The 14,614-nt window shown below is 52.5% G+C and overlaps 1 protein-coding gene across 1 annotated transcript; it reads right to left on the bottom strand.

Moving 5' to 3' along the window:
* Positions 1-531: 531 nt before the first annotated feature.
* Positions 532-12,388, bottom strand: Bcat2 (branched chain amino acid transaminase 2). The gene is made up of 11 exons (XM_036208579.1): positions 12,001-12,388; positions 7,071-7,145; positions 6,578-6,781; positions 4,710-4,820; positions 4,500-4,619; positions 4,182-4,345; positions 2,180-2,322; positions 1,936-2,021; positions 1,591-1,731; positions 1,444-1,518; positions 532-908 (listed from the first exon to the last, which is right to left on the bottom strand). Exons 1-11 carry the CDS (start codon positions 12,313-12,315, stop codon positions 870-872), a joined length of 1,473 nt encoding a protein of 490 aa, XP_036064472.1. The 5' UTR covers positions 12,316-12,388; the 3' UTR covers positions 532-869.
* Between the last annotated feature and the right edge of the window lie 2,226 nt (positions 12,389-14,614).

The following is a 14,614-nucleotide window of genomic DNA, read 5'->3' as shown; positions in this document are numbered from 1 at the left end:
CAGAGCCAGGCAGATCTCTGTGAGTTCGAGGCCAGCCTGGTCTCCAAAGTGAGTTCCAGGAAAGGCGCAAAGCTACACAGAGAAACCCTGTCTCAAAAAAAAAAAAAAAAAAAAGGAGTTGTTGAGGTCATGCTGTTTCTTCACAGCAATAGAAACCCTAAGATAGGCACAATTATACAAACAGCCTTTGGTGTCAGATGGGAGCATGTGACGGCCAGAAGACAAAGAGGAAGCTGGGACACAGAGATAGGCGGAAGACCAGGCTGGGAGGTCAGGCCAGGGAGCACACAAGAAAGGACAGAGCCAGCAAGGACTCCAGGAACAGGGCTTGGATACCAGTGCCCTGTAAGAAGAGAAAAGATCCGGAGAGACCTGATGTGGCAGGGAGAATCCAGTAAGTTGGGTTCGGTACTAAAATACAGAAGGAACCCTCAGGTCAGAGACGCCTCCATGCTGGGTCCCTGATAATAAAATGTGCTGAGCCCCTAGGATCCCAGGGCGGCGCTTTGAACACGACAATATCTTGTTCTTTGGCATTTTATTTCAAAATTGCAGCAAGGGCAGAGAGGGGAAAAAATGAATCATGGAGAGCACCGGGGATCCAGCTTGAGAATGATATGCCAAGGTTCCCCCTTCAAAGCAGCTGAGGCATCTGAGCCCTGAGACCCAACCCTTTAGCAGGGGTTCAAATTGTCTGGGTCCCGCCCTTAAGGCTTTGGAGTGTAGCGACCACACGAGGGCGCCAGAGACCCAAGTGTCTGGCCAGACCTTTTTCTATTGCACTTCTCGTGAGTCTCTTGAGAGGCGCGGACTCTGGACTGGATGCTATAGGTCCGCGGATCCAATCTGTGGGGGCACAGCTGGCAGCGTCACACCGGAAACATCCAATCGTGGGCACTGGCTCCGTACTGCCGGACAACAGAGTTGCTGCAGTGAGGCAACTGAACTACAACTCCCAGCAGGATCCGCAACGTCGCAACTGACAGCTCACAGAGCTGCGCCCCAGTGCCTCATGGGAAGTGTAGTCCTAGACTCAGAGGCCCGCCCACAAGTCCAGAGGGACATCAAGGCAGGGGAGTTGCAAAGCTTTGAAGGCTCTTGGGAAAAGGCATGGAGCCAGCTTGGGGCCAGGATACCCAGTCACCTCCGGTCTAGCTCACCGGGAAGTGAGCCCAGAGGTCCTCTGGAAGCTCTCGGCTCACAAGAATGGGAATACTCCAGGCCATGGAGGGGCAAGGGAGGACGGCTCATCCTGCCATAGGGACAGCCCAGGGACCCAGGGAGTCGTGAGAGGCTCATAAAAAAGGGGTTATCTCTCCAGGACCCAGAGCCGTAGAGACTCACGGAGAGGGGTCTACCTGAAGTACAGAACATGCCTCTGCTTCTGGCCACAGGTATTCAGAGGGAAGGACCCATTATAAAAGCTGCTGCTCCCATGCTCACCTGAATGGCCTTCAGCTCCTTCTGGAAGCGCAGGATGAGCTCCGGCCCGTTCTCCATGGTGGGAATGTGGAGTTGCTGGGGAAAAGGAGCCATGAGGATGGGGCGCTCCCCCTTTCTCTCCCACCTACCCTGGCAGCTCCGCCTCACCTTGCCTTCGTAGAGGATCTGATGCACTGGGCAGACCTGACAAGCCGTGCCTGAGCCAAAGACTTCCCGCACCCGGCCCTCCTCCAGCGCCCGCTTCAGTTCCTGCATGGTGACCTTGCGCTCGGCCACCCGGAACTCACCCTGCATAACAAGGGGGCAGAAACACTCCAGTCCCCATACTCCTGCCCCGCTGCAGACCACCATCACCCCCTCCCTAAGGCTGCGGGGAAAGACAGAGGCCCAAGCGTGGGAGACAGACTCAGAGAAGAAAGAGCATGGCAGTGGGCCCAGCTGCCACCACAGCGACACAGCTCAGATGCTATGCTCCCAAGATGCAGGTCCTACCCAAGTCCTAGCCAGGTCCAGCAGGCTTTGTCGAACCACTCCAGGCAGGATGATGCCATCCAGTGGGGGAGTCACCAGCTCCAATACTAAGTCGGGGATGAAGATGGGTGTCATTGCCTCCCACCCCTAAATGACCTCCCCTTTCTTTCAGAAGCAACCTGCCCAGGACCCGGGGACCTTGCAACCCAGTAGGAGTTAGGCAGGACACCATACGGGGTGTGGGTTGAGTCACAAGTAGGCTCACCCCCGTCCTCATGAGTCCAGTAGACGAAGATGTTCATGGTGCCCACCTCAGTGAGCTGGCGGTCTGGCCCATACAGCCAGAGGACTTGCTCGCAGCCCTTCTTCTGGGCTTCTTGTTGCACAGCCACAGTGGGCCCATAATTCCTGGAGGGCAGCCTGGTCAGACTGGGCAGAGAATCCCCCACACTCCCCACAACACAGCCAAGGAGGAGTCTCCTTCCCCAAGATAGCCCTCCTGTGAGGGCTCCCCATACCTGCAAGACAGAATTCTTTTTTTTTTTTTTTTTTTTTTTGGTTTTTCGAGACAGGGTTTCTCTGTGTAGCTTTGCGCCTTTCCTGGAACTCACTTTGGAGACCAGGCTGACCTTGAACACACAGAGATCTGCCTGCCTCTGCCTCCCGAGTGCTGGGATTAAAGGCGTGTGCCACCACTGCCCGGCCATAATTCTTAACCTAACAGTTGGGGTCAAGGTTGGGGCCCTGTGTGGTTGGTGGGCCCCCTTTCTTGCCTCTCCAGCTCCTCTTCTCTCTACCCCAGAGTATTTAGATTAGGGCATAGTGATGCCAGTGGTTTGGCCTGTTTTACTCCACTTTTCTTTTCTTTCTTTTTTTTTTTTTTGTTTTTTTTTTGTTTTACATTTTGAGACAGGGTTTCTCTGTGTAGCCCTGGCTATCCTGGAACTCACTCTGTAGACCAGGCTGCCTGTGCATTGCTGGGATTAAAGACATGCCACCACACCCAGCTGGTCTGGGGAGCAGGCTGTCTTTGAGTAGAAGCTGGCCTCAAAAGCACTATGTAGCTGAAGCTAGTCTTGTCCCCACCTCCCAAGTGCTGGGGTCACAGCTGGCTTTCATCCTGTTTTAACCTCAGGGTGTTACCCGCACCAGACTTCACCTCTTCCTCACTCCTACATCGCCCCAGGCTCCCACTGTCTCAGGACAGGATCCCAAGCCAAGCCATGTTCTGAGGCTTGTGCAAACACCGGCCTTCTTTGCCTCCCTTGTGCCAACTGTGATCCCATCCTTTACTAGGGCCCAGAGTTCGAGAATCAGTGCTACCTCTTTCTTTCTTTGGGTGGTGGGGTTTGAACTCAGGACTGCTCACATGCTAGGTAAACACTCTATCACTGAACTCCATCCCCAACCCCTCTCTGGGGATCCTAGGCAGGGGCTCTACTGCTGATCCTTGTCCACTAGCTTCCTTTTATAGTCCCCCTGCCTCAGCTGGTTGAGGATCGTGACTACATGGCACACATGGCTGTATGCCACCATGCCTAGCTTCTCCCACTACCTATGTAGCCAAAAAAAAAACCACAAATGAAGTGCCACCTCTTACATGGAGCATCCACACGGCCCTGTGAACCCTGCCTTAGAGCTCGTGTAGATCTGGACACCAAAGTTCCCAGCAGCCCATCTGCAGCCTGGGCAGCCAACTCAGGGCCCGATACCAGGAAGACCTCATGTGTATTCTGAGAGGACCTGAGTAGCCCTACTGTGTCACTACACTTCCTTGTTCCAGTATGCCAGTAGCCTGCACCTGACCTGACCCCAGGAGACTCAGCCACCTCACAATATCCTGTGCTAAGGCCTTGGGCAACACAGAATGGTGGGAAGCCCAGAGGGTGAGATTGGGGACCGAGGCCCAAGTGGTACTGGAAGCTATGCATGGACACAACTCAGCACAGGTTTCAAGGCAGAGAAGAAAGAGCTAGGGGCAATCTTGCTTTCTAGAGGCCCCCATGGACTCGGGCTCGGCTTTCCTGCTTCCATCCCGACCTCATTTGTCCATAGGCAGGCACCCATCCTCCTCTGTCTTTAGTTTCAGACACCAAGGACAACAAAGGACACAAAAAAAGCCCAGAGCCTAACTACAGTCAGTGAAAATGGTTTTCCAACCCGGGACCCAGCCCCAACCAAGAAGCGTGGGAGTACTATGGCTCACCTTTTTATAGCATCCCCTCCCCCCAGGGCACAACTACTTACGGATATGGGGAGCTACTTACCCCCCCACCTTGTAGTCTCCGACCCCACCCATCCAGGCTCTGATGAATGTGGGGTCAGCCAGGAGAGAGACAGGGGTCATGGAGTCTCCAGGGAAGTAGGATCCCACAGGACAAAGAATGACGAACAGGAGGGCTTGTGTGACCAGGCCGACACCCAGCGAGGGCTATGATGTGTACAGGGCGGCATCAGACCAAGGAGTCCACACTCCGGTCTCCTCCCCCCTCCGAACCCAGGGTCCAGGCTCAGCCTTTCTGTTCCTCTGACACAGATATGGATATGCATGGCCCCACACTAGCAGCTCCCGAAGCAATGCCCACCTCATTCCCAATCAGCACAGGCCGCACATAGAGGCTGGTTCCATTGCCATCAGGAACCCAGTCTTTGTCCACTTCAATGAGCCGGCGGATGCACTCCAGCAGCTCCTGCTTGTCAAAGTCCTGGGTGGATCCCATAGGAGTCAGGCAGGGGTCCAGATTTCCCCAACCACCCTCTGCCCTCTCTCCTTCTAGGGCAGACTGGCCACTCACTGGCAAACAGAGGCGCCTTGCAGAACGTAGCATCCTGTCCATGTTGAGCCATGGCCGGAAGAGGCGTACCCGCTGGTCCCTGCCTTTGTATGCTTTCAAGCCCTCGAAGAGCTGCAGGGCAGACGGGAGGAGGGATGCTCAGGGCCAAGTCCCACAGCATCGACAGCAAGAGACACATGGATACAAATGGAGACAGAGAAGGGCAGAGTGATGGAGACCAAGACCTGGAGACTTTAGAAAGCACAGGGCAAGGCAGCCATGTAGTTCAAGCCTTTTACCAGGAGGCAGAGGCAGGAGCATGCCCAGTTAGTGCCAGTTTGAGAGACTCCTGACCCACAGGGTGAGATCCTGTCTCAAAATCACCCCACGCAAGAAAAAAAAAAAAAAGCTCATAATACACAAAGTTTTCCTACATAGTTTTTAAAGCCTACCCTAGGGGGCTGGAGGGATGGCAAGGTTCAATTTCCAACCCCTACATGGGAACTCACAATCAGTAAATCCAGCTCCAAGATGCCCTCTTCTGGCCCCTGCAGGGACTGCATGCACAGTGACGACATGGACACAACTCTATGCATTGATAAACTAGTACACATAAAATAAAAATAAATAAAATAGCCAGGTGGTGCTGGCCCATGGCTGATGGTGACACACACTTTGATCCCAGCACTCAGGAGGCAGAAGCAGGTGGATCTCAGTGAGTTCAAGGCCAGCCTGGTCTACAGATTGAGTTCCAGTACAGCCAGGGCTACACAGAGAAACCCTGTCTCAAAAAAAAAAAAAAAAAAAAAGGAAGGGAGGGAGGGAAAGACCCTGCCTCAAACAGGCTGCAGAACAATTGAGAAAGACACTTGCAGCCAATCCCTGCCTCCACACTCACACAGGGAAAAATCACTTTGAGAAATTTTTTGTTGTCCCTTTTTTTTTTCCGAGACAGATTTTCTCTGTGTAGCCCTGGCTGTCCTGGATCTCGCTCTGTAGACCAGGCTGGCCTCGAACTCACAGAGATCTGCCAGCTTCTGCCTCCCGAGTGCTGGGAGTAAAGGAGTACTGCCCGGTCACTTTGAGAACTTTTAAAAGCTCTTCCGCTATTGGAAGAATTCTACAAGATTGGCAAGGCTTCTTTCTGGGAAACAGGCTTGGGCAGTGAGTGTGGAATCTGGTTCAAGTCTGCACAGGTGCCCTTTGACTCACTAACTCTAGGCAGTGGGCAGAGATAACTTGATTTAGAAGAAGCAACATGGGCACCTGCTGTTATTACACCATTCCTTATAACACCTCGGGGCTGAAAAGAACCCAAGTGTCTGTCCCACAGTAGGTAGGCACTGTCTACTGTCAGATGGAATATACTGCCTCAACAAAGATGGGCAAGACTCCTTAAGCAATGTCACAGCAAAGTCGGGTTGCTGGTTTTTCAACTCCAGCTATAGCCCTGGCTAGCCTCCAAATCACGGCAGTCCTCCTGTCTCAACCTCCTGAATGCTGGACCTATACTACTTCCCACAGGGCCTGTGGAGGTCTTACTATATCCAGGCTCCTCCTCCCTGTGTCCCTCATGACCTCCTAGGCCTCCTTTGCCACTCTGAGACCCCACGGCGTCTGCCAACCTAGCTCTTCTGTCTGCATGAGCTGTCCTGTCCTGTTTTTGTCTTGCCAGAACCCCACTTTCTTTCAGAGCACAGAGTTCCAACAAAGCCAAGATCTGTTCATCTTAGGAACTGACTGTCACCTAGCTTGGGTCCCAGAACACAGATGACCTCAGGAAAAGAAGACAGATCCACAGAGGAAGACATGTGCAACACGCCAGAGAGGCGACCTCAGTCAGATGCCACGCAGAGAGAAGATGCCGCAGGGTGGGCAGCTAGTCCTACCTGCAGAGAGTAATGCAGAGCGGAGCAGGCTGGGTGCAGCGTGAGGTTCTGGAAGGGCTGGATCCTTGGAGGGCTCCAGCCTGTCTTCTTGCTCCACTCCACCATCAGCATGTGGTCTGTGAACGTCTTTCCAAATAGCAGTGGCTGGCTAGCATTCGGCTTCTTCTGCGGCTCTCTGGTCACCTGAACCTGGAGGTCTGCGGCCTGAAAGGAAAAAACAAAACCACAACAAAACCAGCAACAGATGGGACTGCAGTCCCCAACCCCAGAGACTGGAGCTTCCAGGGCCCCCAGCCTCAGGCCCACCGAGGGTCAGGAGCCACGAGGCTTCTAAGAAATGCAGCACTATCTCTTTACAACACCTGAGAGCAGAAGACTAGGCAACCTCAGAGAGAGAGAGAGACAGAGAGAGACAGAGAGAGACAGAGAGAGAGAGAGAGAGAGAGAGAGAGAGAGAAGACCTGCCTCCCTCTGACCCAGCGCCCCTTTTTACCTTGAAATTGGAGGACACACATCTTCTGGGCCCACACAGAAGCCAGGGGACAGGGAGAAGTTTTTGAGCCCAGACCTGCGGTAGGGAGAGAAATAAATATGGCCAAGGCAAGAGGCAGGAGGAGCAGGGCCCTGGCACTCATCTGCCCCTCTTGTTTGGGAGACCCATGACACTGGCTCTGTCACAGTTCCAGCACATGCTAGACAGACCCTGTGTCCTGCCCAAGTTCCTATCAGGATGACTATCCCTCAAAAGACCAGTCAGCTCCCGCCCCTCCACCATGCAGGGCAAAGTCGAGAGAGGCGTGCCTCCTACTAGAGAACTTTGGCCCCCAGCTTGTTACCAGCTTAGACAACGACCAGGGACAGTGAGCAGGTAAGGGGATACTCCTGGCCTGGGGGCCCAAACCCGAGGAGAGTTAGAAGAAAACGGGTCCTGTTTATCCCTGAAGTGAGCAGCCCAGACCCCAACCTCCTCCCTCAGACCCAGTGGTCCTCCTTCATCTTCCTCCCTCAGATCCACAAGTGCAAGCTTCCAGTCCTCCTTCCTCAGACATAGGGGTCCTAATGCTTACTCTTCAGGAACATCTAAAGAGTTGCTACAGCCCCAGGCACACAGCTGGAACACCCTCACACGGGGCACCCAGTGCTATGCTCTTCACAGTCAGCGGCTGAAGGGCACCTTGTGCTTGCCCTTGGCCAGGCTCAGTGCACAGATCTCTGCTGATCCTCCCCGAGGTTCCATGGAGTGCAGAACCAGTTATGTACAGGAAGCCCCTTCCTGTTGACCTCTGACCTCACGTTTTTCTCTGCAGACCATGGAGAAGCCTCGGGTCCTGAGTTTCAGAAGACAGGAAAATAGCCTGCTCCTGCTGGGAGAGCTAATGATGGCCAATGAGATGAGGGGGTCCAGCAGAGGTCACAGGTCAATAGGTGAGTCCTGGATGCCATGTGGATGAGTCTGGGCCAGAAGCAGACTTTTTCTTTTTTTTTGAGGGGAGGGAGGTTGAGACAGAGTCTCACTAAGTTGCCCACTACCCTCAAACTCACTCTGTAGCCCATTGCTTGAAGTCATGATTTTCTTTCCTCAGACTCTGCACTAGCTGGGATGATAGGGATGTGCGCAACACTTGGCTCAGATAAGCTCTGTGTGAGTGTGTGTGTGTGTGTGTGTGTGTGTGTGTGTGTGTGTGTGTGTATGGAGGACAAACTCAAATGTCATTGCTCAGGTGATATCCATCCTGGTTTTTGTTTGTTTATGTACATTGGTGTTTGGTCTGCATAAGTCTGTGTAAGGGAGTCATATCCAATAGAACTTAAGTTGCAGACACTTGTGAGCTGCCATGTGGGTGCTGGGAATTGTTCTCTGGAAGAGCAGCCAATGCCCTTAGCCACTGAGACACATCTCCAGCCCCCCATCCTGGTTGTTGTTTTGAGATAGGGTCTTACTGCATAGTCTTAGCTGTCCTGGAACTCACTCTGTAGACCAGGCTGGCCTTGAACTCAGAGATCCACCAGCCTCAGCCTCCCGAGTGCTGGGATTAAAGGTGTGCACCACCCTCACTCCACAGCCCATCCTGCTTTTTGAGACAGGCACTAGGATTAGGTTCTGAGGCTTACCAACTTGGTTCAGGAACCTCCTGTCTCCACCTCACCAACGATGTTGATGAGATACATATAGATATATATTGTGTATGTTTTGGTTTTTCGAGACAGGGTTTTTCTGTGTAATTTTGGAGCCTGTCCTAGATCTTGCTCTGTAGACCAGGCTGGTCTTGAACTCACAGAGATCCACCCGCCTCTGCCTCCTGAGTGCTGGGATTAAAGGTGTACACCACCACCGCCCAGCCAAGACGATATTTGAAGAGTGAGTCACCGCACCTATTTTTTCCACTTGGGTTCTGGGGATCAAACTCAGGTTCCCATGCTCATGTGGTAAACACTTTCACAACTGTGCCCATGCCTCCCACCCTCAGGTATGGTCTTAACGGTGTGGTGGCCGAAGGCTTCTGGGGTGACCTGAGGGTGACAACCCCCCATGTCTCTGGGTGGTAACATAAAGCTTGCCCAACACTACCACCCACATCACTCATAGTACAGGGGAAGACCACACTGGGTAGGGCAGCAGGTATGGAGGCAGGAGCAGAGGGAACCAAAAAAAATTGTTTTTGTTTAACAGAATGAGCCAGAAAAGCTGAACAATGCAGAAAAGAGATCTTGAGATGAAGAAATGAAAAAAAAATGGAGTCCCTGGGTTTATTTCTTCCCGGCAGTACACAAACCCTGCAGTCCCAGCACTTGGGAAGTAGAGAAAGGAGGATCAGGAATCCAAGGCCATTCTTGACTATGTAGCAAGTTTGAGGCCAGCCTAGCTTAGATAAGATCCTGCCTCAGTAATAATGAAATGAAGGAGCAGGGTGCGCGGGTGTGTGTGTGTGTGTGTGTGTGTGTGTGTGTGCACCCCTTTTATCTCATTACTGAGGAGACAAGGACAGGCAGATTTCTGAGTCAAAGCCAGCCTGGTCTACATTTTGAGAACTTGTCTCAAAAAGAAAAGAGCCGGGCAGTGGTGGCACATGCCTTTAATCCCAACACTCAGGAGGCAGAGCCAGGTGGATCTTTGTGAGTTCGAAGCCAGCCTGGACTACAGAGAGAGCTCCAGGACAGGCACCAAAACAAAACAAAACAAAACAAAAAACAAAAAAAAAAAAGGAAGAAAGAAAAGAAAAGAAATGGAGGCCAAGAGATGTCCAAATAGATAGGATTACAAAGACAGGACTATTGAGGTGACTTACTGGGTAAGGACACCTGTCCACAAGCCTGAGGACCTGAGTTTAATACCTGGTACCTTCTAGCCAATGGGAGGCCAGAACTGACTCATTACCCTCTGACCTCCACACAGGTACCATGACGCACGTGCACATACGGAATAAATAAAAGTGTAGCAGGGAACGGGCAGGTGAGCAACACTAGGAGGAAGGAGAAGCAGAGATCCAGGCAGAGAAATTCTAAACTGGGTTTGACGGTACACACCTTAGTCACAGAACTCTGGAGGCTAAGTCAGGAAGAGCACAAGTTCTAGACTGAGCTAAAGAGATGCAGGAAAAGCAGGTAGAAATGATCACACAGCCTCGAGGTCCAGAGAAGGCACTGTGCCAAGGCCCAGAGATTAGTCTGAACTGGCCACAGAGCTTTGGTGACAATGATGTGCTAGTCTCATCTTCTCGGAGCAATTCTAAGGCCAGCAGTCTTCTCTGGGTTCAAAGAACACCCCTCTCCCACGACACTTTGGGAATTAAGCCCAAAGGAGGCACCAAGTGGCAGGTGTGCTGCAGGAATGAAGTGTAACAGGGATAGAAGCAGAGTTAAGAAATTAAAGGCGAGTGTGCAGAGGCAGGGTTCTGTTTGACATGGTAGTGCTCCCTTCATGTCCCAGACAGCCCTGAGTGCTGAACCTCAACACAGCCCGGATGTCCAAAGATCAGGGGTGGTCTTGTCAAAGCTCCATTCTCCATCACAGGTCAGCAAAGTACTAAGACCACTGTACAGTGCTGCCCTGTCCCAGGTAACTGTCCCTACACCACGCTCCCATCGGATTCCAGAACTGCTCTTCCATAACCCAGGCTGTCCTGATTGTCGATTATACTTCCATCAGACTTGCAGATAGTCCACTGCTCTCTGTACTACAACAGAGACCTCTCTGTCACCTCAGGACCGTCCCCTGCAGAGCCATGTGCTGTCCTAACACAGGGCTGTTTCCTGCCCCATTCCAAACACATGTTCCCCTCCATAGCCTAGGACTGTCCTTGGCAAGTCTGAGGGATGTCTCTTTCAGACCCAAGAACTATTCCAATGTCACTCTAGACTAGTCCCTACAAGATAGTCCTTCCAAACCCCAGCCAGCACTGTCTCCCTTATAATCCAGGATTTCCCCATGTGGGCATTTACCACCGGGCACTCATAGCTCTGAGCAGGCTTGTTTTGGAGCTTCTACATTACAGGATAAATCTATCTTCCTCAGAGCCCAGATCTGTCCCATTAGAATTGGAGACTGGCCCAGTATGGCGAAGTTGTACCCATCCAAAAACACCACACCATCAGAACCTAGATTGTTATCCCTATCATATCCAAAGAGTGTCTGACTAGAACATTTCTGTCCATCATTAACAACTGGGAAATGTAAAGGTCTGTTCAGGAATTCACAAGCCTGGACTAAGAGCGTCAGATAGTCAGGAATGAGCTAACAACAAACATTTTCCCAATGGCCCAGCTGTTTGCGCCCTCACTTGTAAATCATGTTCTCTTAAGATCATAGAATCTCCCAAATTCTGCTGCTTGCCACCATCCGTAAGCACCAAAATACTCTTGCCTGAAGGATCTGCGTCGTTCGGACACACAGACACTTGCTTCGGATTACAAAACCAGGTACGGAGCCTCAAACAGACACTACACACGTCTTTATGTGCCTTTTGTTCCAAGAAATAAAATCTTGGTTCCAATTCCCAGACAAGTCTCCATGCCTAGTCATACACCAAGCCCCAGAAGTTCTGGGCCCTTCTCTAAAGGAACACAAGAGTGACTGGCCCTTAAAACCCGCGGGCTGCATGCCCCAGCCAAAATTTCCTCGCATCCCCTCCACCCTGTGCTTCTCCCTCTACAGCCCTCCTCCATGCTCCCCACTTCCGAGCTCCCGGTCCAAGGATCCTCGCATCAGGTACCCCCTCACCCCACCCGTGTCTACCCACTCCACCGCCCGTTAGAAAGACCGGCACTCCTTTCCAAGGGGCCCAGCCGCCTCTGCGTCCCGCAGCGGAACCCGAGGCACAGAGGAACGACGCCAAGCCGGAAAGGCTGCACGCCAGTGGTCCATCCGGAAGTGTGCCCCCATCGGGTTCCCCAGAGGCTGGAGCGCCGGTCCGCCGCGCACCCACCTGCCTTAGGACTGCTGCAGCCATGATCCGTGCTTGCGGCCAGTAACTGTGCACGCCTGGGGCGCGGCCTGGTGAAAGACATTCCGGCCCCGCCCTGCTCACGCCCCCTCCCGCAGATGGCTGCTCTCTGCAGGCCTCACTTGTGCCAGGCCTTTCTGAGTTATAGGACCTCAGGGAGCCAGGCTCTGCTGCAAAGAACATATTCCTGCAACAGTCCAGAATTGTCATACACTCGCTCCATCCAGCCCTCCACCCTGCCCTGCTCGGCCCCAGCCTTGGTTTTGTTTTGCGGTACTTGGAGACTAAACCTATCATGGCCTCATGTATGTTAGGGAAGCGCTCTAACCACTGAAATTACATCTCCAGACCTTTTAAAAAATTTAGATTGCTGGGTATAGTGGAGCATGTCTTTAATCCCAGCACTTCGGAGGCAGAGGCAGGAGGATTTCTGTGAGTTCAAGGCCATCCTGGTCCACCTAATAAGTTCCAGGCCAGCCAGGGCTATATAGTGAGACCCTGCCTCAAAACAGCAAGGGGTTGGAAAGAGGGCTCAACAGTTAAGAACACTGACTGCTCTTCTAGAGGACTGAGTTTGGTTCCTAGTAGACACATAGTGGCTCACAACTATCTGTTCTAAGGGCTCCATCCACTTCTGAACTCCGCAGGAACTAGGCATGCACACGGTACACTTACATACGGGCAGGCAATACACTCAAACACGTAAAATAAAAATGTAATATTTTCCAGCCAGGGGGTGATAGTGAACACCTTTAATCCCAGCAATCAGGAGGCAGAGGCAGGCAGATCTCTTGTGAGGTTCAAGGGCAGCCTGGTCTACAGAGCAAGTTCCAGTACAGCCAGGACTATTTATATAACAGTCTCTGGTTTATATAACAAACCTTGTCTGGGAAAATGAAAAATATTCTAAAAATAAATAAAACAACAAAAAAATGCATCTTCAGAGGAACTGTCAGTGGCAAAGTCGCCAGAGCAAGGGTGGGAGAGCCTTTCTGGTCACCAGTCCTCTGATAAAAAGGAAAAGCTCACTGTCAATGTCAGTGGGTGCAGAGAAAGGCCCTTGGAAGCTGGGCCTGGTGGCACCAACCCTCTGAAAGCTGAGGCAGGAGATTTGCTGCAAATGTGAGAGCATCCTAGGTGAGAGAGCTAGTCTCCTGTCTCAGACAAATGAAGCAAAAAGAACAGGACTTTGGGGAAAGAGGATGGCGGACGGCGAAGGAAGACTCCTCACTCTGCACGAGGAGACGTGTTGAGGAGACGTGTTCTTTGTAACGACACAGTTCATTGTGCTCTCCTTCCGGTCTCCTTAGAGAGGAAGGCTAAAGTATCTCACAGCAGCTCACTACAGAACCTCACAGCAGCCTACAGCTTGGGTGCACAAGCCACACCCTGTCATCCACAGCTCCCCAACTTTAGGGTTTCAGGGTTAGTTAGTGTATCAGGAGCTTGCCAGCATCATTTAAAAACCTACGTAATACACACATAATACATTTAGACAGGGCCTCACTCTCTATCCAGACAGCCTTCAAGCTTGCCATCCTCCTGCCTCAACTTCACAAGCATAGGGACTACAGTTGTCTAGCCCAGCTACACCCTGCCATTTACACCTGTGGCAGTGTTGTTCCATACTGTGTACTTCCTGGTCACTATGCCACAGCTTCTTCCCAATCAGAAGTCTATCGGGGACTATGGGGTCCAGACACACACACACACACACACACACACACACACACACACACACACACACACACACACACCTATACACAGGTGTCTATGTAATTCTACAGCAGGCTCTCAGACTGGACAACATCCACAACTGCTCCCAAATCCCAACAGCACAGACTGTTCTTCACACTGCCCCAGGCCACAGTAACCAAACCACACACCCTCCCCCGCAGACACTGCCTCTGCCATCTCCCGCCTCTCTCTCACACACACCCCACCCCACCCTACCCCGGATCTCAGGCTCTCTGCTGCTAAGCCCGCCCTCCTCCCTACCACCTCGGAACTGCACGGTGGACCCTACAGCAGCAACCGCCCCCGCCGCAGCCAATCAGTGATTGCCGCACACCCCGGCCTTGGCCAATCCACAGCAGCCTCGCAGTTCCACCCCCTACCTGGGGTGCGGGGAACTCTGCTGCGCCCGCGCCCAACCTGGGGAGTGTCCAGGGCCTGATCTTCCCCCAGTGCACCCCCGGCAGTGTCCTTCAGTCCCAGCCTCCTCCCTCTGACCCACTTGTCCCAACTCCACCCCACCTCAGCGCTCGAGATTCTTCCTCCGCCACCGCACTACCGCACTGCCAAGAGCGCAAAACTCCTCTCCCCTAAGGACCAAGAATAAAGGCAGACTCCTTCATTATCCACCAATTACCACTTAATTTATCCTCCCCCGCGGGCCTTTTGACTAGCCCAGGTGTAGCAGAACTGCGCTCCCTGGCGACCGAAGGCAGCTCCTCTCCCTCCTGCCCCAAGGTCTCCAGGAGTTCTTCAGGGGTCAGGAACACCCACGTGGCCTAACGGCAGCTGGGAAGGAGACAATGCTAGTGTGGACAGACTTGTGTAAAGAACAGGAAATAAACATGAGATTTCATTTCTG

This window comes from Onychomys torridus, chromosome 1, assembly GCF_903995425.1.
Source record: "Onychomys torridus chromosome 1, mOncTor1.1, whole genome shotgun sequence".
Lineage (NCBI taxonomy): Eukaryota > Metazoa > Chordata > Mammalia > Rodentia > Cricetidae > Onychomys > Onychomys torridus.
Note: the sequence above shows the minus strand (reverse complement) of the source record. Positions and strands in the feature narration are given on the sequence as shown.

Bases quoted from the DNA above. Each gene is read 5' to 3' on its own strand.
- Bcat2 (XM_036208579.1), bottom strand. From the start codon at position 12,315: ATGATAGGTTTAGTCTCCAAGTACCGCAAAACAAAACCAAGGCTGGGG. The intron at 1,732-1,935 runs GTAGGACCTGCA...CTTGTTATGCAG, and splicing joins TGGACCTGGCTAGGACTTGG to GGTGAGTTCCGGGTGGCCGA. The intron at 909-1,443 runs GTGAGCATGGGA...GTTGTCCGGCAG, and splicing joins AGGAGCTGAAGGCCATTCAG to TACGGAGCCAGTGCCCACGA.